General features: G+C 31.7%; 1 protein-coding gene across 2 annotated transcripts; it reads left to right on the plus strand.

Moving 5' to 3' along the window:
• Window positions 1-20,180: 20,180 nt before the first annotated feature.
• LOC108325363 (uncharacterized) lies at window positions 20,181-22,992 on the plus strand. Of its 2 annotated transcripts, none has more exons than XM_052874244.1 (5): window positions 20,181-20,350; window positions 20,807-20,939; window positions 21,235-21,473; window positions 22,030-22,201; window positions 22,673-22,992. In XM_052874244.1, the coding sequence occupies exons 1-5, from the start codon at window positions 20,199-20,201 to the stop codon at window positions 22,853-22,855; spliced, it is 879 nt and encodes a 292-aa protein (XP_052730204.1). In that variant the 5' UTR covers window positions 20,181-20,198; the 3' UTR covers window positions 22,856-22,992. The 2 variants fall into 2 exon arrangements, with proteins under 2 accessions (XP_052730204.1, XP_017413916.1); XM_017558427.2 differs by having other exon boundaries at window positions 22,688-22,992.
• Window positions 22,993-27,945: the final 4,953 nt, after the last annotated feature.

Raw genomic sequence — 27,945 nt, forward strand, 5'->3', positions numbered from 1 at the left:
GGGTCAGCGCTTAAGTTGTTACTGGGCCAATAATCTAGTGGATCATAAAATAATTAAAGATATCTGGTTAAAGATATCCGATAAACCAAATCCAAAATATTTGGTTGAAGATATTGATAAAGCCGTTTATGAGTAACCAATCGGATCTCCAGGTAAGATTGTTTTTATTTGATCTATGAAACACTTATAAATACATTGACAGGGCCAAAAGTCAGGTACATTCCACTTACATTCTACTGACACTTGATTCACTCTCCAATACTACTCTCAAATACTCAATCAGCGTCAACCATTCACTAAGTATTTCATTAAGAGCTAAAGCTCTTCAACAACACGCCTAACTTGAGCGTCAGAGTGCCTTTTGCAGGTACATCCTCCCTCGTCAAGAAGGAGACTGATCGGTTCGCACTAATACCGAACGGTCAGCCGCAGGAGATTGAAGGTGACCAAGCAGTCCAGGTTGAAGGAAGGCAGGCGATCCAAGCGTTCGGTCTACATTGCAGAAGAGCGAGCTTTCAGAGAGCGAGCAACAAAGTTATCCAGGAGCGGTAACGTCACGTGTCTCGGTCCCACAAAAATATCTACCGAAACATTTTGGCGCCCACCGTAGGACCGAGTGACATCCCACTAAAGCTGCAAGGAACTAACACGAGCATTCGGTCTCGACATCACTACTTCGGATCAATACTAGGAATTTTCAACAAAACAAAAACTACATCCTTACTTGAGGAGTCATCAATAAAATAAATATTTTTAAAATATGAATCTTTCATAAAATATCTAACTGACAGTAGATATTATAATCACTATTATATATATATATATATATATATATATATACTGACACACTTCACATAATAAATATTATATGTTGTTACAATTTTTTATTTGAGAGTGGCCTAAAAGAACGTAAAATTTCTCTTTCAATAACTGTTAATCTCTTTGGCAAGTGCACCAAATCGTTCAAGTAATAAACCGTGGTAAGACCAGGTATCGTTTTCCCAAGAGACTCGTAATACTAGAAAATTGTGCGATTAACAACTCATCTAGACTCAAGAACAACTCATCATTTAAGAATATGTGCAAAAAGATAAATTCACAAGTAATTACAAGGTTGGACTTTGGTATTGAAGGCACTTGGAAATGGAAAAGACTAGAAATGGTATGAAAGGACATTGTTAAGGTTAGTTTTCACCAATGCACTCTTGTGTATAACCAATTTCATCTCCTCTATATCAATTTACTAAAGTCAATCCACTAAAACACTCTAGCCCTAATCCCTTAGGTGAAAGAGCCTAGGTTTTCCTTATCAAACTCCAATCCCTTGGACAATCTAACAAGCAAACCCGCATTAAGAACTAGGATCTAAGACAACATGTGAATCATATCCCATCCCTGGCTCAATGACCCACAAGGACTCTTGTTTCAGTTCAAGATTTCATATCACATCCCTGGCTCAATGAAACCCCAAAATCAAGTCATGAACATCCCATTACATGCAAGCTTTAAGATCGGAAACAAGAATACTAGTAATAGATAGAAAAGGCATTTATAAATACGAAACAATCATTCATTACACAAGAGTTCATAGGCTACATCTAACCCTAACAAGATGAATCTGGTTCTCCATTTCCATGGATAACCCTAAAGCTTACAAACATGGAAGATGGAAGAAGAAGGAGACCCAAAGGAAGAGGAGGAGATGTTCCCACAAGCTCCTCGCGCCCTCCATGAGCTCCAGACGTGAAATCGCACCTCCAAAGAACCAAAGACCATTTTTCTTTCTGCCTCGTGAATATATATACTGCCCGAATTCTCGCTTAAGCTAAATTATTCTCGCTTAAGCGAGAATTCTTCTTGGAGAAGATAGTCATTCTCGCTTAAGCTAAAATGATTGTTAAATCAATGATTTCCTGGATCACAGAGGCTCTTCAATGTAATGGAGGATCTTCCTAACATCGAAATAGATCAAAGAAAACAAGGGATTAGAGTGGTGATGTATGTTTGGATATCATCAAATTTATTTCTTTCATGAGTCATAGAGGGGTCAATGAACTCATATACATCGTTGAACCCCTTCTTGTTACTAACATCAAACATATACCTAAAATGAAGAAATAATCTGATATAAGTAACTTGATAAAAAATAATTATATAAAAAAGTTCTCATAAACTTACATCATCCATAGCTGAATGAGTGTAATATTAATTTCTTCTCTCTCAACTAACATCTTGATGATGCAAGTACAATGGGATCTGAGCTTCTTTTCCAAATGTATAGAATCCCAGTGTGCATTTATCGGCGCATCTGAAATGATTTTAGCAAGCTCGTCTAACGCACCAAGAGGGTCGTCCTCAGATAAATGAATCTTCTTCGGGTAGGACTTCCCTCTTGACCTATCTGCTGTTACATGAAAAAATGGTTATGTTATAACGTCAATTAGAAGTAAATATTAAAATTGAGAAGTATATAGTACGAGTGTTTACCGGGGTATCAGATACATCACCAATCAAATGTCTACGCAAGGCGATAAAGGACTTAAATGCCCCTTCCACAGTGAAGAACTCATCTGTAGGCACAAGAAGAATGACATTTGGTATGACAACTTCATCCATCGTGACCTTAACCTCATCTTCTACAAGCTGTACACCATGCACTACAGTGACTGTCTCATAAACTGTACCACGAGCCACTAGCATGGTCCCGGTATTAGAGAGAATATATAACTGACATGGACGAGTGTCATCCATGTCGTCCCCTGGGGCACCGGCAGCTGAGCAACTTCCTTTACCGCTTCTACTTGTCAAATTAAATGTTAGGTTATACAAAAAGTAAATTAATAAACAAAAATCATTAAGTTTACCTGTAGGGGACACAACATGTTCCTCTACAGGAGATGGCGGAGGGCGATTGCCATAATCCTCATAATGTTGCTGGAACTGGGCGCAACCATTTCAGCAACTTCATCATACAACTCTGCCCGAACCCGTCTTTGTGATCTTCTGCGTCATCTATTTTCTTATGTCCTCCTTCATCTTTTCGTATGAATATGGACGCGAGGAAGACCCAAAGAACTGTCGTATGCCTATGCCAGTCCCAGCATCACGTACCCGTCCTGGGTGCTCAGGTCATCCAATAGTTGTGGCAAGAATATCCTGACGACCTTCTTGTGTAAATTGACCTTGGGAGCTCTGCTCAACCAAGGAGTCCTGTCACATAACAAAACTTCAAAATCATTTGAAAGATCTATGTAATATATATAACAAAAATGTTGTAAAAATATGAGAAATGACATCTTACAATTCTTTCAAATATCTCTCTAGCATAGTCGGAAGTGCAGGAGCCCATGGTCTTATACGGGCTAACTACCACTTCTCGTGCCGAGATGGTGGTGAAGGAGGAGGAGGAGGGTCACCACCCTCAGAAAGTGAAAGTCTACTATCTGACTTCTGCTTCATTACTTTTTTCCTCGAGCTTCCTATCCACCACGAGACAATAGGTGTGGATTTTTATTCTGAGCACTTATTCTCTGTGCTTTTGACCTTTTTTCTTGTGACAAAATGAAACAATTATCATAAAAAAGAATTATGAATGATGAATTGAATGATTTTACCTACACTTACCTACCACGTCTCGGATGAACGAAGCTCTACAAACTGACGTCATGTTTCTTCGTCAATTGCTGAATATTTGGAACATGGAGTTTCATTACATTTTGGTCCAAATATATATCTGGACGTCAATTTTGTCTTAAACCCTCGAAATCTTTCTGCAATTGAAGATAAACACTTATTCCTTAAGCTCTCTACATTTGGCATATCAAATGTCATCTACAACAAAGAAAGTAATAACCTTATATTAATACAAATTTATCAATATAATGAATCTAGAATTTGGAGCAATATTGTTTAACTTACCAATAGATATTGCCAAATGAGATTCCAATCAGCCTCAGATTCATGGTCAAGGGATTGAGTAAGTATAGAGATATGATCACGTGCTAGTACTCCAAGGTAAGACCTAAATACATCTGCATTTGGGCCAGATGCAACTCCAGTGACCACGTCAATAATGACAGGTGTCCTCTCACTTGCATTTCTTCTAAGTATAAGCTGTCGTAACCTCGTCGCTCCTCTCGTTCGTCTAGAAGTGGTGGGGACTTCATCCCTTGACGAATGAGGTGACTCAGCCATATATCTATCATAATAAATAAGATGAAAGATTAATAAAACACTTATAAAATAACATATATTATTTATTAAAAGCCAGAAATATTTACACAAACATGAAATTCATACATAATCATATGGATTGGTCATATGTATATTCTCTCATTGTGATCTTCCCGAATTGCTTGTATATCATCAATTAGAGGGTCGTCATCCAAATTTATTGTCGTTTTAAATGGATGGTTGTCAGCAATATGAAGATTACTTAGATTCTCTTCTTTATCTTCAATTTGTCTTTTTTGTTGAAGAGCAACATAGCAATGTTCAGACGCAGGATCTTTGACATAAAAAACCTGACTTGCTTGATATGTCATGATAAACGGTTCGTCTCCATAACCAACCTTTCGAAAATCAACAAGTGTCATACCAGACTCATCTATTTTGACACCACTCTTATTGTCGACCCACTTACATTTGAAGAGTGCAACGAAAAACTTACTGTAATCAACCTCCCATATCTCTTCAATTCTACCATAATATCTCATGGATCCAATTACAGGATTTTGATCTTTGGATGTGGAAAATTGTAGCGACTCAGCTTCTAGACTGACGCCACTATTTTGTATTGTGCTTTTATCATCCAAAGTCTTTGTATAGAATGTGAAATTATTAATTTCGTAGCATGTACAACATACAACATCAAACTTCAAACCATTTGCTAGCCACAACAAAGTCTCAAAGGGTCGTGATTCTTTCAAAACTTCATATTTGAACTAGGACAAGAATGTTCTGTTATGCTCCATCAACTGTCATTTCTCTTATTATCTTGGATACTTGTCCTTTACAACGGCTTTGTGTGCTTCCAAAAATGGGATCACTTCATCTGTGCTGTTTAATATGTACAGATGTGCTTGCATCAATTCTTCACGACTTTTCGTCACCACATTCACACCTTGGATTCTTTTACTTGTAGAATATCTATTCAACCATGATGTCCGAGGGACTTCTATCGGATTTGCTTTAGTCATATAATCAGAGCAAAACTCAATATTTTCTTCAACAATATATCTTTCAATCATTGAACCTTCTGGACGATATTGATTTTTGACGTACCCTTTCAAAATCTTCATATAACGCTCAATAGGGTACATCCATCTTAAGTATACTGGTCCACACAACTTTATTTCTCTGACCAAATGAACAAGTAAATGCACCATGATGTCAAAAAAGGATGGAGGGAAAAACATTTCTAGCTGACACAAGAGGATGATAATTTCGCTTTGAAGTTCATCTAACTTTGTAGGATCGATGACTTTACTACAAATTAACGAGAAAAATGAGCACAATCGAGTTATGGTCTGCCTAACTTTTTTGGGCAAAATTCCACGAATTGCCACCGGTAACAATTGGTGCATTAAGACGTGGCAATCGTGAGACTTGAGTCCAACAAGCTTTAAGTCCTGCATTGACACTAAACTCTTGATATTTGAAGAGTATCATTGTGGTACCTTGATACTCTTTAAACAAACACAAAAACTTATCTTCTCTTGTCTGGACATTGTGTAACATGCAGGGGGCAAATAAGTACGTTTACCAATCTCTTTTGGTGCCAACTCTTCTCGGATCTTCATGTCAACCAAATCCAAACGCGCATTCTCTCCATCTTTTGTTTTTCCCTGGATGTTTAGTAGTGTACCAATCAAGTTATCATAAACATTCTTCTCTACATGCATCACATCTATGCAATGTCTAACATCTAACTTTGACCAATATGGAAGATCAAACAATATTGATTTCTTCTTCCAAGGGGTCGTTACAGAAGACTTCTTGGATGTTTTCCCAAATACATGATGTACTCCATTAACTTTTTCAACAACTTGAAGTCCAGTAAGTGGAATGGGTGCATTGTCTTTCTCTTGTTCTCCATTGAATGCTTTCTTTAACCTTCAATATGGATGATTAGATTATAAAAATCGTCGATGACGCATATACATTGTCTTCCTTCCGTGTTTTAATTGTTGAGCTGCAATGTTTTCTTCACATATAGGACATGCTTTATGACCCTTCACACTGTGCCCCGACAAATTACCGTAAGCTAGAAAGTCATTAATGTTGCAAAATAACATGGCATGCATCATGAAAGTTTCTGAAGCAAAGGCATCAAATATTTCAACCCCATCAACCCACAACAACTTTAAGTCTTCAACTAGTGGCCTGAGATAAACATCTATGTCATTTCCAAGTTGCTTTGGACCAGATATCAACATTGACAACATCATGTACTTTCTTTTCATGCACAATCCAGGAGATAAGTTGTAAATTATCAGTATAACGGGCCAACAACTGTGATTGGTACTTAAATGACCAAATGGGTTCATTCCATCAGTAGCTAAGCCAAACCTAAGATTTCTACATTCTTCACCAAATTGGGGGAAGTCTTGATCAATATTTTTACATTGCTTTGAATCAGCTGGATGACGAAGCAGCCCATCAGTTGTTCTCTCATCTGCATGCCATCTTAGGTTTTTAGCGTCTTTGGGATTTGTGAACAAACGCTTAAGTCTGGCCAAAAGCGGAAGGTACCAAACTACTTTCAAAGCACAACCATTCTTTTCTGTGTGACCACTATCTTCACCATTGTTTTTTGCCTTGTATCGTGATAACCCACATTTTGGACACTTTATCAAAACATCATTCTCATTCCTATATAATATGCAATCATTCGGACATGCATGTATGATAGATCAACAAACGTGGCAAGATGTTTTCATTGAATGCATGGAACCATCCTTCACCAAGGAAAGTGTTTCACTCAAGCACAATGGTGTATAAGGATGTGTGTCTAACTCTCAACTATCACAATGTTATACAAATTAAATTTGCCGTTCGTTTCACAATATCAAACACATTCACAAGCAAGTTAGCATCACAAGGACTTTTTAAGGCTTGTAATGTGGCTGGGCTAAGAAGAAAAATTAGTTTTTCTGGACAACAAAGCACCTTGAGCTAAGAGATAAAACAATTTACTCCATGATATAGCATTAGTCTCTCTCTTTGCTTCACAATTGGATAAACCACTTCTCAACTTATTTCCCAATTCTTTTTCAATGAATTCATTTTTCTTTCTCTTCTTCTTCTTTCTTCTTTTTTTCTTTCTTTTTGACTCATTTTGCTATTTTCTCAATGCTTCCTTATTTCAAAAACTCCCCCAAACTTAAATCATTCTCCTCATCCTAACATATATGTTCATCTCAACTCAAGGTAAGGAGGTTAAGGATTTTTCAATAAGCTTAAGGTTCCAAGGGTGAGAAAGTTTTTCTTCAAGGTTCAAGTGTTTTGCATTGGCTTTTAGGCTTAAAAATGTAGAAGAGGTTGAAGAACAAGATGGCCTTGATCATTTGTAACAAGCAAGCAAATAGTTCAAATAGAGAAACTTAGGCAAAATCAACTGTGATTTCAAAGTGATAACACTCAACAATAAACTCTAGGCACAACATCTCACAGGTTTACTCAGGGTTCCAAAGTTTGATAAACATCATGCCAAGAATATTAATCACAATTAAAACCAAGCATCCATCTAAACATATACAAGCAACCACAACCTCTATTCAACAAAATTAACCACATAATCTCAATTAAATTTTCAAAGAAATTTTCATAGATAAAGAGCAAGCACAAAAGATTTGTATTCAATTCAAGCATAACATATGATTCACTCGAATCACCAAACCAATTGCAAAAGAACTATCCACTAGGCAAGTCAAAAAGAAATCAAAAACACAAAAATTGAAAGTAAATAAGAACTGAAAATTAAAACTGAAAAACCGATCAAAATGGACTCTTTGCAGCTCCAACAGTGTAGAACACTAGCTTCACTTTTCATATGTAACATCTTCCTCCTCCAGTAGCTTATACTCCGCAACTGCTCCACCTCCCCATCAGTAGGGGCCTGGCCCCCAGGCCATGCTGCACGAGCAGCAAAATCTTCAAGTCATATGTTTCTCAGCTCAGGCATGCCTCAAAGGTTGACCAATGGTGGTTTTGAACTCTTTAATTCCTAAGGAAGATCTTATCCTGTAACAAGAAAGCTCAAAGTAAAATTAGTATCTCATAGTCAACAATTGAAGAGAAAGGTCCAGAAACATACTAAAAGAAATGTGCAAAAGAAAGCAAAGAAACAAAACAATGAAAGTCAAAACAAACAAAGACAAAAGTACATGAACATAGAGGGAAGTCTTAAAATTAAGCTTCCCAAAGGTACAACAACACAAAAAGGTTTAAAAACACATCAAAAGAAGTGTGTGAAAGAGTGCAAAGCAAGAGAAAACTCAAAATCAATCAACAAAAACAAATGTGCAGAACCAGTATTGGGGGCACCAAATCAGATTTTAGCTTAAGCTAAAACTTTTTCGCTTAAGCTAACATGTTTCGCTTAATCTAAAATTATTTCGCTTAAGCTAGATTTGCAGTAGAAATTTTCGCCCAAGCTACAATATTTTCGCTTAAGCGAACTTGTTCCAGTGGGTACCCCAATTTTTAGCCTAAATCTCGCCCAGGCGATTTAGTTTTAGCTTAAGCGAAACTATTCCAGTGAGCACCTTAATTTCAAATTCAGTTCTCGCCTAAGCGAATCTTCTTTAGCCTAAGCGAAAATATCAGCAAAACTTATTTTCCAGTTCTCTGCATATCTCGCCCAAGCGAGAAAGTTTAGCCTAGGCGAAAATAATGCAGATTCTTGCGAGATTGGCCACTCACCCTATGATTTTTTTTTCTACACCTTCATTCAATGCACTTACACACAAAACAAGCTAAAACTAACATAATACACTTATACAAACCACAAAAACAACATTACAACTCAAAAATCACGAAAATGCAACCAAACACAACATACATAACATAAACCAATAATGCAAATGACACAAAAATGACACAAACATAAGTAAAAAGGGTAAGAAAATTGGGTTGCCTCCCAAAAGCGCTTGTTTAACGTCATTAGCTTGACGGTTTACTCAATGAAGTGCAAATGTTGTTGTTGGTGTGCTCCTTTCACCAACTCTTCTTGAATCACGTTCTAGTCACCAAATCAACTCTCATAGCATAAGAATCTTCATTGTAACCCTTCCACTACCTTGACATCTTTAAATACTCATCAAATGGTGGTGGTGACTAGTCTTTCTCTTTTGTTTCTCCCTTTCTTCTTCTACTTTCACTTAGTACTTGGAGCATACACAAGAAAGGGAGAATTTGGGGCAGTTTGTGATGCTCAAGCTAGTTGTCTCCTTGTGTCCTATAGTTCCTTCACCCTTAGGGTCTACATGATGCTTTGGAGGCTGCAGTCCTCCTTATGTGAACATCTCCCTGCATACACTTAGACACAACTAGGCTAAAGCCACAAATTAGCCTAAATAAAAGTGAAAATCTATTTACAACAAAAGAGTTAGTTCTATATACAAAATCAAGTCTACATAAGTTGGAAACCTCACAAAAGTCTAGTATTGACACGAGTCCCCGGCAACGGCGCCAAAAACTTGTTAAACTCTTTGGCAAGTGCACCAAATCGTTCAAGTAATAAACCGTGGTAAGACCAGGTATCGTTTTCCCAAGAGACTCGTAATACTAGAAAATTGTGCGATTAAGAACTCATCTAGAAAATTGTGCCAACATCACGGATCATGTCCTCTAAGTTGTCTTCTTCTGGTCGATCTTCCATATCCATGGTGGAATCATATACATTTTCAGTTGGAGAGATAGTTGGAAAGTATGTTAATTCACCGTGCCATATCCATGTTGTATAACTTCGTATGAAACCATCACAGATAAGATGTTCCCTAATATCAGTTGCGTTCAACTTCCTCCCATTCAAACAGTTCACACAAGGACATCTGAACTTGACTTCATCATCACCACTTGTACTCGCATTACGTTGCGCAAACTCTATAAATTCTTCTACCTCTCTCGTACTCAGTGCTGATGCGTGGTAAATTAATCCACCCTCGATCCGTACGCATGTTTACTGAAATTGTTTACACAATTTCAATAATCTTGAATGATCACTTTGATCGTGTTTTTATTCAGGTGTGACCCTATCCCATTCAAGAAGATTCACTTTTTTTAGTTTATTAAACATATCAATTTTAAACAACATATCTTAAATTTCACGAAATTTTGCCAGCATTTCGCATTGGTCTTCAGGTTACATGAAATGAAAGTGATTATAAATCACAATGAAATATGCACCCAAAGATCAATACAAAACACAACTGCAAGATTTCATGAAATTTAAGACATGTATATTAAAATTGATATGTTATAATAAACTATGAAAAAGTTATTACTCTTCTTAAACTATCCAACTGGACAATTCAAGATTCAATACTTGTAAATTATTATTACCATCTCCTTTCTATTAATTTGTAAAAAGTACGTTTGTTAAAAAAAAACTAGAGATAGTCAATAATTTTTGTATTGAATCTCAAACAGGAAACTAAGGCTATAATGCATAACAACAATATATATTCAAGCAAACAAATAATTACATATGCAACATACAATATATTCAAGTAAACAATATATTGAAGCAAACAAATAATTACATGTTCATATTAAAAGAAAAATTTTAAGAATATGAACCTGGGAGCGTGAAAGTCGGTCAACTATTGAGAATAATATCTCACCAAATGTCCGCGTATAATATCTCACCACAAAAATATAACATCTACACAAAAACAAAACACACATTAGTTAGTTTTCTGAGGCTAATTATTTGCATTATTAATTGCAGGGAAATTGTTGAATAATATTTTGGGACATTTTGAGGGTAGTCACACAATTCAAGACTCTCCACAAAATAAGTGTGCACAAGAAGGAGGGCTCAAAAGAATTTGGCTTATTTAATACAAAGTCCAGCTGCCACCCATATGGGTTTTATTTTTTATTTCAATTAAAGAGACAATTTCTTTCTACACTTCTATATATATATATATATATATATATATATATATATATATATATATATATATATATATAAATCCCATTTTAAAAATGACTTCAAAATTGTAGAACTCAAAAATTAAAACTCAGACTGTATAATTCAAAAAGAGAGAATGAAAACTTTATTTATATGGAGGTGCAAGAAGAAAATGTCCTAGTTTGATTGGTAGAAAAGTGTGACTGAATTATTATAAATTCTTATATTTGAGTTTGACTTCTTTAAAGTAGTCAAATCTAGTGACAACTCTAAATTTCTTTCTACAATCTTGATCATCATTCATTGTGCACAGAATGGCTCCAAGCCACTCCTCTTCAAACTTTAATTTCATGCATTAGTAATTTATTTGTAACAATATTAGCATTTGGTTGACTAATTTCTTCAGAAATTGATAATTCCCTCATTACTCACTTAAAGTTATTTTTGAAATAATTTATTTTTTCTTTCTTTTCTATAAAATAAAAGGACACCAAAAATAAAATTAAATCTTAGAACAATATCATTTTAATAAAAAGTTTCAGTATATCTCATTTCCACTCTACCAATAGTGCTTCACATAATATCTTTCTTTTCTTTTCCATTTTCTCTTCTCAGCCAAACCTTTTCTTCTGAATTCTCTTCACCCATTTTCACCCTCAAACCAAGCAAAATCAAAAGGTGAGGAAATTAAGTACAAATAATTAAGCTTAATCTAGAATTACTTTTTCACATATGAGATGCATTCATGTTCTTGTGCTGGATGTTATATAATCTGAGTCACATTTAGCGATCAGTGTAAGAAAGGTTGCAAGTTTAATTGTAACATATTGGAATCCTTAATGCTTACAACCAACACAAGCAATTTATCTATAAAGCAACTAGGTATTAGACATGATATAAGATTTTAGACTTAATATATGAATTTATGCATTAACTTTGATACCAGAAGCTTTGCACGTGTCATGAAACAGTGAAACAAAGTACCAAGACCAACCATACGAAAGTGCACGGTCTCAACCGACCAGAGTCAGTTAATTTATGGCTTCACCAAAAAAAGGGATCCTACTCTAGATCCTGCCATAAGAACTTCCTTCAACTCTCACCACCTAGACTACAAAACTCTATGCGAGTCTATAAGTCTAATGAGTTTAGGATGACTTCTAACCAACACGTATCCCTAGTCTATGCATACCACTAATTACTAATGGATTTGCACTTCTCCCTTAGAAGCAAAAACCCCATAGAACATATAATTCAATCATTCCATTTTTTCATTCCATTTTTTCACTTTCATAGTCATAACCACGTCACTTTTTCATAGAACACCATTTCTTAGCAAGTTTCTCAACATTCAGTTTAAATTCACAATAAAAACTGGTAGATTTGCTCAGCGAGATCAATTACCCGCTCCACGAGTTCCTTTGGAAGGACACTCGCCCAACGACTAATGGTCTCGCTTAGCGAGCTAAGCACTTAAAAAATGTAGATTTATTCGACTAACGACATTAGACTCACCTAGTGAGGCCTCACCCCTTAACACTTGGCCAAAGTCGAGTTTGACTTTTGCTTAACAAGAGTATGCTCTCCCAGCGAGCAGGCCTCTCTTGACTCTTGACCAAACCCAAATTTGACACTCGTCCAACAAGAATAAGGCTCGTCCAATGAGTATGCACATCAAAGGCAATTAAGTATGCATTTCAATCAATACCAAACAACCAAATAACTTTACTCATGCTTCATTCACATCATTAACACACCAATTATATTCTAATAAACTCATCATCAGCCAAAAATAACAATTATGGAGATTAAATCAAAATTTCCAACAACAAAACCTCTTTTTACATTCTATTAACAAATTCTAATTCAGCCAATTCACACATCAGACACACAAAAATTTAAGTGAATTCTAACAATTTACAACAAAATTCCAATACACAAATCAGTCATTCAAAAATCATAAGAATTAAAATCAACTTTCATTACCTGTATTAAAACATTCTTTCTTACATTGATGCTCCGTAGAGCTCTATAAAACATGAGATCACCTAACTAGCTAATAAATACTCAAATTAAAAATCTATACCTATCCTCCAAATCATAAAACAAGAAAGATTCATCATGAGGATATTTGAATCACGTGCATAGTCCTATAGTATGCATGCAACCAAATATTTAAAATATTTCAAAAGAGAAAAAAGAAAACTTATTTTATTTGACTATTTAATAAGATAAAAATCTAAAGACAATAGAGAAAAAGTAATTTTTTTAAGAAAATTATACTTTTATAAAAGTGAACTAAATCTATTTATAGTTTAAATCTTTTATTATTAAAATATTATATTCTTCATTTTTTAAAAACTACTCATATTTTTAGAATTTTTTTTATTTTCTCACAAATTAAAGTATAAAAAGACGTGTTTGTTTATTTTAATTTGTTGTTTGAATAATTATTTATAAATGTTTTATTACAATTAACAATGATTATTAGTAAATTTTAAAAATATTTAAAATATTTTTAAATTCTAAATATTTTTAAACGATTAGATAACTAATATAGAAAAAAATTAACTGTGTAAATGGATGTTACTTGTGTCTGTAAATCCAAATTTGTTTATTTGTGTGTAACTAATATTTAATTCTCCAAGCTAATTACTTTTGTACAGTTAATAATTTTGTCCTGCCAATGCCAGCTCATGTAATAAAAAAATTGCAGAAAAAAGCCTTGTGCTTTGAATTGTCACTGAAAACCCCGAGAAGAAGAAAGACATTTCTGTTGTGTTCTTCCCTAATATGAATTTGTTAAATTATTTTATTCTATTTATTAAATTAGTTTATTCCCTAATAAGAAAAACCCATTTGAGAAGAAGAAGACGCCACTTATGAAAGAAAAGAAACAAGACCTATGAGAGACAAATTATTTATCATCACCAAAAATTATTATTCTTTTTATTCTATTTTTAACAAATTTCAGCCTTTATACTTTTGAATTTTTTTGAAAATTTTCTGTGAATCTCATCTCATGTGTCAAACTTTCATTTGTTATAATCTCAATTATACATATTATAGAATTATAGAATATAATATATAATAGATTTTTAGCAAATTTCAGCCTTTATATTTTTAATTTTTTCTTTTAATTTTCTAGGAATATCACATGTAAAAAATTTCTAAAGTTTTAATATTCTCAATTGTATATATTATTATTATTATATATTATATTATTATATTGTATATTATTATAGATAGATTATAGATACCATATAATATGTATATCAATAGATATTTAAAAATTAGTTTTAATACCTATTTTGATTTTCTTGTTAGTTTTGTTTAAAATGATCCTCCTATTGATTTGTTTAGAGTAGTTTATCTTTCTTAAAACTAGTTTGGTTTTTTATGTTAAAAGCGTTTAACGAGGGAGTGTTGACTTTAGCCAATATTAAATGATCGGTTTAGTTTTACAATACTAACAAAATTACTAAATTAAATCATTTTTACAAAAATAGGACTATTTTTAACAACTCAAAAAAAATAAAAAATCATTTGAATAAAACTAATAAATAAGAGGATAAATAGATATTAAACCTAAAAATTAAAACCAATAACAATTGCAAAATATAGAATGAGAAGCTCAAAACAATAATAACACGGCACATTTCTATACATCACCACATCATGAACATGATATCATGAAGTTAAACAAATCCTACATAAATTAATATAAATATCATTTTAAAAAATAATTTTATAAAATTAAATACATAAATTCACTCGGTCCACAGGTACATGAAAGAGAAAATCAATTATCTTCACACCTGAAAACTAGAAAGAGATTTGAAATATTAAAAAAACTTTAAGAAGATTTATGCACGAATGTTTCTATATGATTTAGAAAACGTGTATTGTTTGGGATACAAGATTTAAAAATTATAAACCCTTAAAACATATATCTTCTATTTTTGGTGCACACAAGAACTCCATCAAGACAAAGCTTTCTGAGATGAACATCAAGAACCCTAACATGAGCCCAAGGTAAATCATCATATTCCCTTTTTATAAATTCAGAAATTGCCTCCTCACTTGATCCACTTTCTTCATTTAACTCATTTATTGCTCTTTTTATCATCTGTAACATCGCAAAAAGAAAATAAGAAAAATATTTTACAATGAATTTCTGCTTCTAAAATAACTTTTCATTTATATAATTAAACTAAAAGAAATAAAAAAAATTACAAATAAAAAAAAAAAGAGTTTTGAGCATACCGTTGCATAAGGAGGGTGAGTAGGTATGTTAAAGGATTTGAACACATGCTGAAGGCGATCTTCAATAAAGGAAGCATGGTGTGAGTTAATGCATATAGAAGGATTTCGTGCTTTAAGTCTACCTAATACAGAGTTTTTCATCTTTTTCGTTATCAATTCATGTTTAGAATTTTGTTGTGCCATCTTCGTTAGTAATCTGGTAAAGTTTACCACTTTTATAATAAATGAAGGTAAATATTCAAATATTGAATATAGAAAAAATTATATATGAAATTATTTTTTTATGTTAAATATAAAATATTTTATTTATCACAAAAAAAATATGAACTAAGATAAAAAATAATAACAAATTAATTTAATAAGATATATAAGATATCTAATTATCTAATATATTTAAGAATTTTCTCTAATATAATTCAAATAAAATAATAATATTTAATGTTAAATGTTATCCATTGTTAAGTTAATAAAATCTTTTATCTTTCATTTATTTTATATTATTATAAAATTTTGTACGCTGTGATTATAATATAAAAAATATCAATTTTTATCATTATTATATTATTTTCACTATAGGAATTATAATATGAAATGTAAATCTTATTATATCATATTATTTTAAAGATTTTATGATATGTTTTATTTTTTACAAAGACTATTTATTTGATAATGTGTTTTGTTTGGTGAATTTATTTGAAAGTAAATTGTTTTTAAGATAAAAAAGATATTTTTTTTATTTTGAATACAAAATTTCACATTTTATTTTATAAGACGAGGGGTTCTTCAAAGTTAAATTAATAATTATATAATATCTCATTTTATATAGTTACTAAAAGAAATATCACACGTATTTAATAGTCAAAACAAATAATTCTCTCTTTCACATACACAAATATATATATATATATATATATATATATATATATATATATATATATATATATATATATATATATATATATATATATATATATATATATATAATGGGCGTACAACGTCTAACGCTCAACTTATATGTGAGAGAGTGCATCAGATACTATCTAACCTAATAGACATACTAAACATCATGGTCCGAAAGGTCCATTACACCTCTTCATTCTATAATAGTCCAACCTATGTTTATTAGGTAATATTCACATATCATAACTAATCTTAGGAAATATTCACATATCACAACTAATATTGACAGTTTAGTATTATAATTATTATTTATGATGATATATTATTAATTACTCTCTTATTATATACTTGAGGTAAGTATTATTCTAATGATAACATAGGTTCATAGTCTGTGTTGATCATATAAATATAATTAGTATTTTGCGTTGATCATATAAATATAACTAATATTTTGCATGGAATACTCATTTAATAATCACTCATACTCACTACTATTCATAAAAGATCTAATCTCTCTTACTGACTTGAACGTCAGAGAGTCTTTGCATCTTGTAAGAAAAGATATGGCTTGTTTCTCTTACCAAGAAGGGGGGGGGGGGGGGGGGGGGGGGGGGGGGGGGGGGGGGGGAACTCTTTCTTTTTGAATCCTTCTGAAAAATTAAGATGATCTTTAAAATGTGCACAACACAATTATGAATAATAAAGTAGTAGAGAGATAGAGAAAGAAAACAAGCACAGTCTTTTTATCCTAGTTCGGCCTCAATGCCTACATCCAGTCTCTTTCAATCAACCTGAGATTAAAAGACTTTCCATTATAAAGATTTTAGTTTTTACAACAAGGATTTACAAACACCATTTCTCAAATGTAAAATATCTCTCTAACTAAACCAATCTAATATAGCAAATACAACCTGCAGAAAAACAATCCTCTTAACTACAACAACCCTTTGAGACCCTCCTCAAAGTACCAAGAACATCATGTTCTTGTTCTTGACCCACGCACAGGGAAACAACAATCCTTTTGATTGTAAAACAAAACCTGATCAAAACAGAAAACACCTGAGTAGTGTAGAATTTGATCAGACAATGAGCGCTTCAACTTTTTTCTTCAAGAATCCTTCAAGAGTATCACTTTCTATGAATCTTGATTCTTGGATCAATTTCGTGCACATGTAAAATCTCTCTAAACCTCTTTGATATCAGATATGAAAGTTCTCAAATGATCAAAGTGATAAAAGTTCTTAATACAGAGCACAATGCGTCATTATATAGTTTTTCTCATATCAGACGCATTTTAATCAGTTACATAAGTAATGTAATCGGTTACACTTTTGACAGTTGTAACAGAATTACATTTAAAACAATTCTGATTGATTAAGCATTTAATGTAATCGATTGCTAAGAAATGCTAGTCAAAACATTTAAAAATATGATTGTTATTACTGTTATGACTTAGCTTCAAAATAGTTTTCAAAGTATAGCAGACTTAATTGATTACATAAATAGTGTAATCGATTAAGGTATACACTTAGACAAATTTTGAAAACTTTTTCACCTCAAAACTCATCACAGCACATTCAAAAAGATGTTTGTAAAGACACAAGTTTTAATCGATTATTCATTGAATGTAATCGGTTAAAACTTGTTGTTTTGCCACATTTTTAAACATAAGCTATATGATGAACTTAATTGATTACAACATCAATATAATCGATTATTTCAAACAGAGTTGCTCTATGCTTGTGGTTTTATCACATGAAAACATGAGTATGCATACAGATAGATGATATATACACATTTATGAACACATTAAGTATCCAAACTAGTCAACATATCATCATATGTATTAATCATAAAGAAACATTTGCACAACAACATATGTATCAATTCATAAAGATTCATAAAGAAACATTTTTGTGCTGTAATGAAAACATATATGTGTTGTCATCATCAATGTGTTGTCATCATCAAAAACCAAACACATCAGGGATTGGATTTAACACTTATATTGCTCTCTTATCAACATATTTCATCCTTCTAAGCAGTAAGAAATTTCACTGTGGCCATCATGAGCATTCAAGCCACCACTATAATCTTGCCATTTGTTCGTATATCCACATTCAAATCCCGTTAAAATCATTTGGTATCCACAGAGGGGTCATGTTAAAATGTTTCTCAAACCTCCTTATGGTCACCACCCAAAGTTTGCCCAAATCTCCCACAAGATAGAAGTCAACTAGGTGGCGACTCTCCACCTACAAGTGTAAATGCTCATACAAAAACATAATGAATATTGTAGGTAATACGATACCAAGCTTGAGGTCCTATATGTGCTCAATAACAAGCCGACTTGCATGAGTTCCATAGACTTTAATAGAGGTTGATTGGCTTAGAGAATCAGAGATTGTCTCTTCTTCCTTGCCCTGACCCTTGTGAAGAGGGCCCCTGTAATTCCTAGACGAGACACAATCCACCATCTTGACAAGGTTTGCATAGGAGTCGAGACCACAGCCTACCAACTTGGCAAGGTTCACGTGGAAGCCGAGACTACAGCCCACCAACTTGACGAGATTCGTGTGGGAGTCGGGACCATTCTTCTCAACATCAAGCTCAAGGAGATCGGAACAAGTCAGCCCAACATAGAAAGATGGAATCGGTAAATAATAAGAGGGGAAAGGAATCGGTAAAAATAATGGTCTTTGCTATGCTTTCATAGAGAAAAGAAATTGAAAAGGTATGGCTGTATAATTAACATCTCTTGTCCCAAGATTTTCTTAGAACAAAAGACCTTGCGAAAATATTAGTTGTGATAGAATTTCGGAGATCATGAAGATTTTCCTAGCTTGTTTGATTTGTGTTTCCTTTAAAGCTGCATATTGTGTTAATAAGGTTGAATCATGTATATGTAGGTTTGTGTCTAGAAATGAATAGGTTACTTTTTGTTTTCTTTCTATTTCATTATCAATTAGCATAATTCAGTTATAGAACAGATACTCTGAATTATGATAAGGCATCAGGGCTATAATGTTAAATGCTAATCTTACTCATAGCATAGATAGGGCTTTGCATTGTTGGATATATGTTTTGCATTATGAGAATTTTGGAATGATCTTGATATGTTGATAGGGAAAATAGGAAAAAGGAAGACATTTCCAGGTCTCTTATAGCAAAAGAAAAGAATGATGGTTAAATTGTAATTAGTATGTGATTGAGTAGTTACTTAATTAGTGAATGAGAACATTATAAATAGGTCCTCAATTGTAAGTGGGAGTTAGCTTTTTAGTAACTAAACTTTGTTGAGACTTCTTTATTTCCTTCGAAACATGGTCTGGTCCTTTGAGACTTCTTTATTTAATATTATTTTTTCTTATTTTTTATTTTATTTTTTAAAAAATATATAAAAAATTATTTTTTTATGATTATTTTATTTTTATACTTTGTATTAAATTAATGTAAAAGTAAATTGCACGAATAATTTTTTACATTAACATTTCATGAATAAAAAGTGAACAAATTTAACTAACTTTTATAACTTAATTAACTACACAAAAATATGAGCTTGAATTTATGTTTTGTCTCGTGATTAAGTAGAACGTATAATATCAAAAAATTAATTTCAAATTCAAATCCAAAATACTTCTTTATATGAATCCAATTATTAAGAGGATCGCATTTTCAATAAGGGTTATATACTTGTGTAATTATTTAACTATTTTAATTTACATGAATTAAGCAGTTCAAATTACAAGATCATTATAGTTTAATAAAGGGTAAAATAAAAAGATAATACACAGTGTAAATTATTTACACAATTGCACACTGATGTTAATAACATCAAAGGATTTAGTAAAAACCAAAAACTTAGGATTAACAACTCATAATATGTAGTGGTATGTTGTGTTGTTGTGTTGTTGTGTGTTGGTTAAGAATGGAAGAAGCGGCGAAGAGATGGGTTGTGAAATTATCAAAGTGGGATCCACACCCCTCTGACTTCTCCTTCGCTCTCTCCCTCCTTCCGTCCCACGAACACTCCTCTGTTACCAGGTTCTCTCTCTGTCTCTGATTCTGTCTAAATCACTGTAATTTCCACCACTCTGTTTTAAATTTCAACATTTAGTTAAAATTAAATGGTCATAAACACTTTTTGTTATATGTGCAATGCTTTTTTATCAGCTCTAGCTATTAAGTCTTGTTTCTGCTATAAAGACTAAGTTTGGGAATTGAGATTTAGAGATGAAAATTGAAAAATTAAAGATTTGTGTTTCCTTCTTTGTTTCCCTTTCAATCTTATTTTCAAGTTTATCCAGAAGGGTCCCCTAAATTGAATGAAAAAAATCGTTTTTTTTTTCTTTTACTGTATACAAGGATGAAATTTTGGCACTCACTTGAAGTGAAATAAAGTGATTTTGACTTTTTAGGTAGCTTTTTGTTTAGTTCAGAAACTTGTACAAAAGGGTTTTGATGAATCCATTGAGTGATCTAGTTGTTGTGTATTGGTAGGTTTGTTAAATTGGAAGACAGGAAACGTGCACTTGTCAGCCGCATGCTTCAGTACGTTCTTGTTCATAATGTGTTACAAATCCCATTTCCTGACATTGTCATAAAACGAACTTTGGAAGGCAAACCCTATTTGGTATGAGCATTTCCTAGAACAATCAAAGATGACTATTGATTTGTTATGGACCTAGGCCAAAGTAAAATGATACTAATCACTTTAAGGGTTTGTTGTAGCAATATAATAAAATCCCAAAATTGTAGGATCTTGTTATGCATAGAGTGGTTTAGTTGCAAGCAATATTTGTTATATGTGTGCTCGTGTGTGTGTGTGTTTTGAATAAGAAACTCAATTTTGTTTCCCAAATCATGTATTCATGTTATCTTATTATTGTGATAGCTTATTTATTTGTTTATATCTTCTTTCCTTTCAGGATTATGATGGTCTTAGATTCCCAAATTTTAATTTCAATGTATCACATCATGGTGACTATGTGGCCATAGCATCTGAACCTGTATGTCTTGTGGGGGTAGACATTGTCTCCTATGATGTTCCACGGGGAGAAACAATTACAGAATTCATTCAACTCTTCTCATCATACTTTTCATGTATGGAATGGGATAACATAGTCACGGCTGGCACTTCTGATGATGTATTAATTGAATTTTACAGGTATGATATGTTACATTATACTCTACCTGTCCATTTTTGTCAACTGTCTAGGAGTAGTTCAATTGGAAAAGTTTCTAGTAATTTCAATTTATTATTGTTCTGGTACGTCTAAGAGTTATAAATCACTTAAAAGTTTATTATAAACACCTTCCTCTCCGACTGAAATGTCATTTTTAGGACAAAACCATCAAATGTATGAATAACAAATTGCTTGCTGGAAACTTTTAAGACTGTCACTGCACTCTTTAAGTGAAGGCATCTCAAAAAACGACATCTCAAAAATGTCCAACAACTTTAACCTGTGACTCTATGCTCCTGTACAATTTATTATTATCATTATAGCACAATTTGGCAAAGAAAGGATCTGAAGATTGTGTTTCTGTATAACAGGGAGCATAATATGGTCTCTGAAATTGTTTCATTTATATATCAATGTGATAGTATCAGATCTGATAATGTATTTTTGTGTCAAACTAGTTGAATTCTTTGCAATGTAACATGTTCTTTGAACTGAAGACAGGCCAAGTTGAAAGTCAAATGTGTATTCACTTTGCAGGTATTGGAGCCTAAAAGAAGCATATGTTAAAGCTATAGGAAGTGGACTGACTGAAGGGTTGAATAAAGTGGAGTTTTCTCACACAAGATGGACTGATATATCAGCTAAAGTGAATGGGAAGGTTATGACACAGTGGAGATTTTGGCTGTTTGAACTTGGTGATAGACATTGTGTAAGTTCATCAGCAACTTCAAACACACTTTGACTATAATGACTAGAAATCCTCGGTTGAACCTTTACTGCACAAAAGACTTAAGAATACCAAATTTTAACTATATGATGCTAAAGAAATGAAGGGAATAAGGGTGTTCAAGGATCTTGACAAAATGATAAATGTATTGCAATGCCCTTTTCTTCAATACAAACTTCCAAAAAAAAAATTCTGCAAAATGAGCTCATTCCTTTTGCATTCATATTGTTAAAATCTGGTGTTTTCTTAAATTTTAAGAGGACCTAACATGGTATGTGTAAAGGATGGATCATTTAGTTCTAGAGTGATATTTTAGATTTCTACTCCGAAGATACCCATTATGGTCAAATTGAGTTGTTTAAGTGCTGAATAATACAGAATTTAGTACAAAATATAGCACAAAAAGGTCTTTCTGTAACCATTATGAATTAATGCATCTACTTTTTAACTTAGTTTCTTGTTTTACAGGTTTCAATTGCGAGAGTTCACCCAATATCAGCTGCCACGAGTTACAAAAGAACACTGAAGAAAGTAGACTTTACTGAAGATGAATATACCGAAGGTCTTCATCTTCCAAATGTAGACTTTGTTCAACTAGGAATAGAACAACTTATTTCAACTTTACAGAAAGCTTAGAGGATAGATGTTAATGTAAATCTATGTACAAAGATTTGTATACGTTGATGAAAATATTATTTTAAAAAGACTGTATTCAGTACATTGATAGAAAATCATGCACCCCAATTTTCTCAATCCAAATAAGCTCTTTTTCATTGCGAGTCAACAACATTTTATATTGGTTAAATGCATTTTATGGCCTAATAGCGATACAAAAATGACTTAAATCATAAATTTTAAGTATTTATAAATTTGGATATTTTTAATTAATTATTTATTGAAAAAATTATGTTATTGAGTTCTTAACATTTTTAGTTTTATCTAAGTATTCTGTTTAATGTTTGTCATCAACGAAATGGCTTGACCATCTACTTTCATTTTTAATCTTTTTTAACTTGATGAACTCGTTCCTTGGAAATTTGAGAATGAGTTCCACGAAAAATTGGAAACAAAAAGACTAAGGTAATAGTTATATCATTTTGTTGACGGTGATATTAAACTATAAGACAGGTAGATAAAAATAAAAAATATTTTGAACATTCAATTGAAGATTTTTTTATAAAATTTTAATTAAAAATATTTAAAGTTATAAATACTTTTATACTTAATTAATTAAAGAAAATACTGGTTCATTCAATAGCAAATGGTTCATGATGCATCGCAATTTAGTCTTTAAATTAAGCTGTATGTCATATATCATGTATTCACCTTAAGTACTACTTTTTCTACAAAATGTATTTTATATATATTAAAATAAATAAATAAAAGCAAATGGACAAATGACTTTCGGTGTGGTGATCGAAGGAGATAGTCCAGCCAAATCACCTTTCGGTGATCAATACATACATTAAAATAATAATAATAATAATTATTATTATAAATAATTAATTAAAAGAAAAGGGGGAATGTTTATGGCCTATAAATAGCCAATGGATGATATGCAGAAACCAAGGAAGGAACGAAGGGAAGAAAGAAAACTTTAGTTTTAGTTAAGGAAAGTTTTAGGAAGGCTACAGGGGAAAGTCTTCCACTGAGAAAAATTCTGAAAAAAAAAAAGAGAAGCTAACTTTTTTGTTTATGCATGATAAATGTATATTTAAGCTTATGATTTTGAATATATGAGATACGATCATGAATATATGAGACACGATCATGTTTAGATTTAGAAATGTGAGCTATTTATCCACGAATTTTGGTATTTTTTACAGTAAAACCTTCATTTTTATTTCGTCTACCATTAAATTAAGTTTAAATTTTAATATATAATTCATAAGATATATTATTCCACTTTGATCATTCGGAATCTTAATTTAAAGTCTGTAATTAAAGAAATGAATTTCGCAATTTTGAATAAACTGGTCACCACTAAACTCAAATTTTTATATATAATTCCTGAAAGATCTTATTTCCTTTTAACCGTTCTCATTTTTAATTGGATGTGTGTAGAGGAATAAATTTCTCATTTTGAGTAACCTGATCAATATTGTAATTTGGTCCTTAAGTTAAAAACTTTAATTTTCACTTTTTGTACCCTTAGATTGACCTGAAATTTGGATATATGATTCATAAGACATATCAATTTATTTTAACTGTTCAAATTCTTAATTGGACGTCTATAATTAAAGGTATTAATTTCGAGTTTTTAATAGATATGAACACCACTTAAATGTTATCCTTAACTTACCTCGGTAAAACTTCAACTTCCACATAGTTATCTGTTAGATTAACGTGAAATTTTAATATGTAGTTCCTAAGACATATTTATTCACTTTGATCGCTCGGATTTTTGATTCGTTGTTTATACTTAGATAAATCATTTTTGGGTTATTAGAAAACTTAACCCCATATTAAAATCTATTTGAGTCATCTAGATAAAATTAAAATCCCACTTTATTAACCGTTAGATCGAACTGAAATTTTCAAAGTAGGTTCTAAAGATGTTATTTACTTTGATCTGTCAGATCTTTAATTAGAGGTCTATAATGAGAACAATAATCTCACGTAATATTCTAACTTTTTAAATTGTTAATAATATTTGATCATATTAGGTGAAAGTTTGAGTAATTGTATTTATTGATTTGTATGTATGGTTGTATCATTGACTTGAACATTATTATATGTTGAGTTACGAGCATGAATTTGGATCAAATATAGATTTCATGATGAATGGGTTGATGAATATGATTAAGATATGAGGTTGGTCAAGGATCTCGGGGAGAGACTTTATGGTTGTAATTAATTAGTGTACAAGTTGATGTTGTAATTAATTTTACACTATTAATAGTATTAATGATAACACTCATATAACATTCCATTTATCTCACACTTAATATTTAATAGATAAAATATTGTATCATTATTACAGTTATTCATAAGGAAATATAAGGGAGTTCACAGGGAAGATACATATTTTAAATTTTAAATAAAACACTCATAAAATGATTGGGATTCTTTTCCATTATTCATTTGTTTCTCTCTTCACCTGTACTAGAGCATATGTCATTCTCTCATCTACTCCCTTATAACACACATGTTATACGATAATCACACAAACAAAAATACAAACACAAATACAAATAAGTAGAGGTGAGCTAACATACACAAGATCATTCATAAATATTTACACATAACAATAATTATATTATCATGCAATAATCAAGCTAAACTCAATCATACTATTATACAATAATCATACTATACTCAATCATCCCATCATACAATAATCATATTAGACACACTCATCTCATCATGCAATAATCTTACCAGACTCGACCATCTGGATGAAACGTTGATGCGAAATCACGGGAGGTTGTGCACTTGCGGTGGCCTCTGTTGCTCTTTACAGATACACTTCCAATACAATACATCATGTCATCCACAAGGATAGCCCGTTAACACCCATGTCCAAAACAGACACATAGACTAGGACCTCCTACCCTCTAGCCACATAACTTATCCTTCTCTACTTAAGATTGTATGGTCATTAGAGTATCAGGATAACCTCCACATAAGGACTCCTAACATCAACATGTACACTAATTAATTACAACCATAGAGTCTCTCCCCGAGACCCTTGACCAACCTCATATCATAATCATATTCATCATGTCATTCATCATGAAATCCATATTTGATCCAAATTCATGTTCGTAACTCAACTTATAATAATATTCAAGTCAATGATACAACCATACATACAAACCAATAAATAAATTACTCAAAATCATACCCAGTATGATAAAATATTGTTAACAATTTAAAAAGTTAGAATATTACATGGAATGATTATTCTCATTACTGACCTCTAATTAAAGATTTGACCGATCAAAGTAAATAATAACATGTTTAGAACCTACTGTAAAAGTTTCACTTCGATCCAACAATTAATAAAGTGGGACTCTTAATTTTACCTATATGACTCAAAAACAGAATTTAAGATGGGGTTAAGTTTTCTAATAACCCGAAAATGATTTATCTAAATGTAGACATCCAATTAAAAATTCGAGCTGTCAAAGTGAATCAATATGTCTTAGGAACTACATATTAAAATTTCACGTTAATCTAACGGTTAACTTAGTAAAAATTGAAGTTTGACCGAAGTAACTTAGGGACAACATTTAAGTGATTTTCATATCTACTCAAAATGCAAAATTAATACCTTTAATCACAAACGTCGAATTAAGAATTTGAGCGGTCAAGATAAATTAATATGTCTTATGAACCATATATCTAAATTTCAGATCTAATAGTAAGCAAAGCAAAAATTAATGTTTTTACTAAGGTAACCTAAAAACGGACTTACAATGTTGATGAAGTTACTCAAAATGTGAAATTTATCCCTCCAAGTATATATATCTAATTAAAAAAGGAATAAGACATTCAGAAATCATATATAAAAATTTCAGCTTAGTCTAACCGTAAACCAAGCAAGGATTAAGATTTTAATGAAATCACTTAAAAACAGAAATAAAATAGTGAACAATTTATTCAAAATATTGAAATTCATTACTTTAATTACAGACCTTAAATTAAAAGTTTAAACGATAATAATGGAATAATATATCTCATCAATCATATATCAAAATATAAATTTAATCTAACGGTTAACAAAATAAAAATTTAAAGTTTTACCTTGATAACTTCAAAAATGAAAAACAAACACAACATAATAAAGAAAAACCAAAACCCATACATATGGATAGATAGTTAATATTTCTAAAATTAGAAAAACCAAAACCCATAGTGGATAGATAACTAATATTTCTAAAATTCAACATAGTCATATTTCATATATTCAAAATCATGAACTTAAAATATACATTTATCATGGATAAAATAAAATAATTAACTCCCTTAGCTCTTTTTCAAAATTTTTCTCTGGATCGAAGATTTTTTCTCGTAGACTTCCAAAAACTCTCCTCAACCAAAAAAAAACTAAAGTTTTCTTTCTTCCCTTAGTTCCTTCCTTGGTTTCTGCAGATCATCCAATTGCCATTTGTAGGCCATAAAAAAATCCCTTTTTTTTAATTAATTATTTATAATAATTATTATTATTTTAATATATATATATATATATATATATATATATATATATATATATATATATATGAGTTTGCTAATACGCATACACATGTTTTTTAGTTGATACATTTTAGGAATGTGTACCGGATTTTAGTAGACAAACATACCCTTATATATTATGGATTTTAAGTTTTAAGATTAAGGGTATTTTAATAATTTCATTCTCAAAACTATAAAAAAAAACAAGAAATTCTTAAACCCTTACTCATCTCCCTCATTCCTCTCAACCCTTTCTCTTTCATCTCTCTCACTCTAACATTTTCTCTGTCATCCTACTATAATCCCAAGTGAAAAAATCAGAAACATTCGTATTAAACAATTTGTCTTTGTAAAGAGTTGAGTCATTGGTATATTTGTCTTCAGGCAAAGGTTCATTCAAAATTTCTTCAATTTCATCATTTTCACTAACCTATCTAATTTCATTATCTGCAGATGTTGAATCATCATCTCTAAAAATCCCTGTAGACCAATTATCAATTCTTTCATATGTCATTATGCTTGTGAAGATTAGATAAGACAAAAATTAT

Source organism: Vigna angularis, chromosome 3 (genome assembly GCF_016808095.1).
Source record: "Vigna angularis cultivar LongXiaoDou No.4 chromosome 3, ASM1680809v1, whole genome shotgun sequence".
Taxonomy (NCBI): domain Eukaryota; kingdom Viridiplantae; phylum Streptophyta; class Magnoliopsida; order Fabales; family Fabaceae; genus Vigna; species Vigna angularis.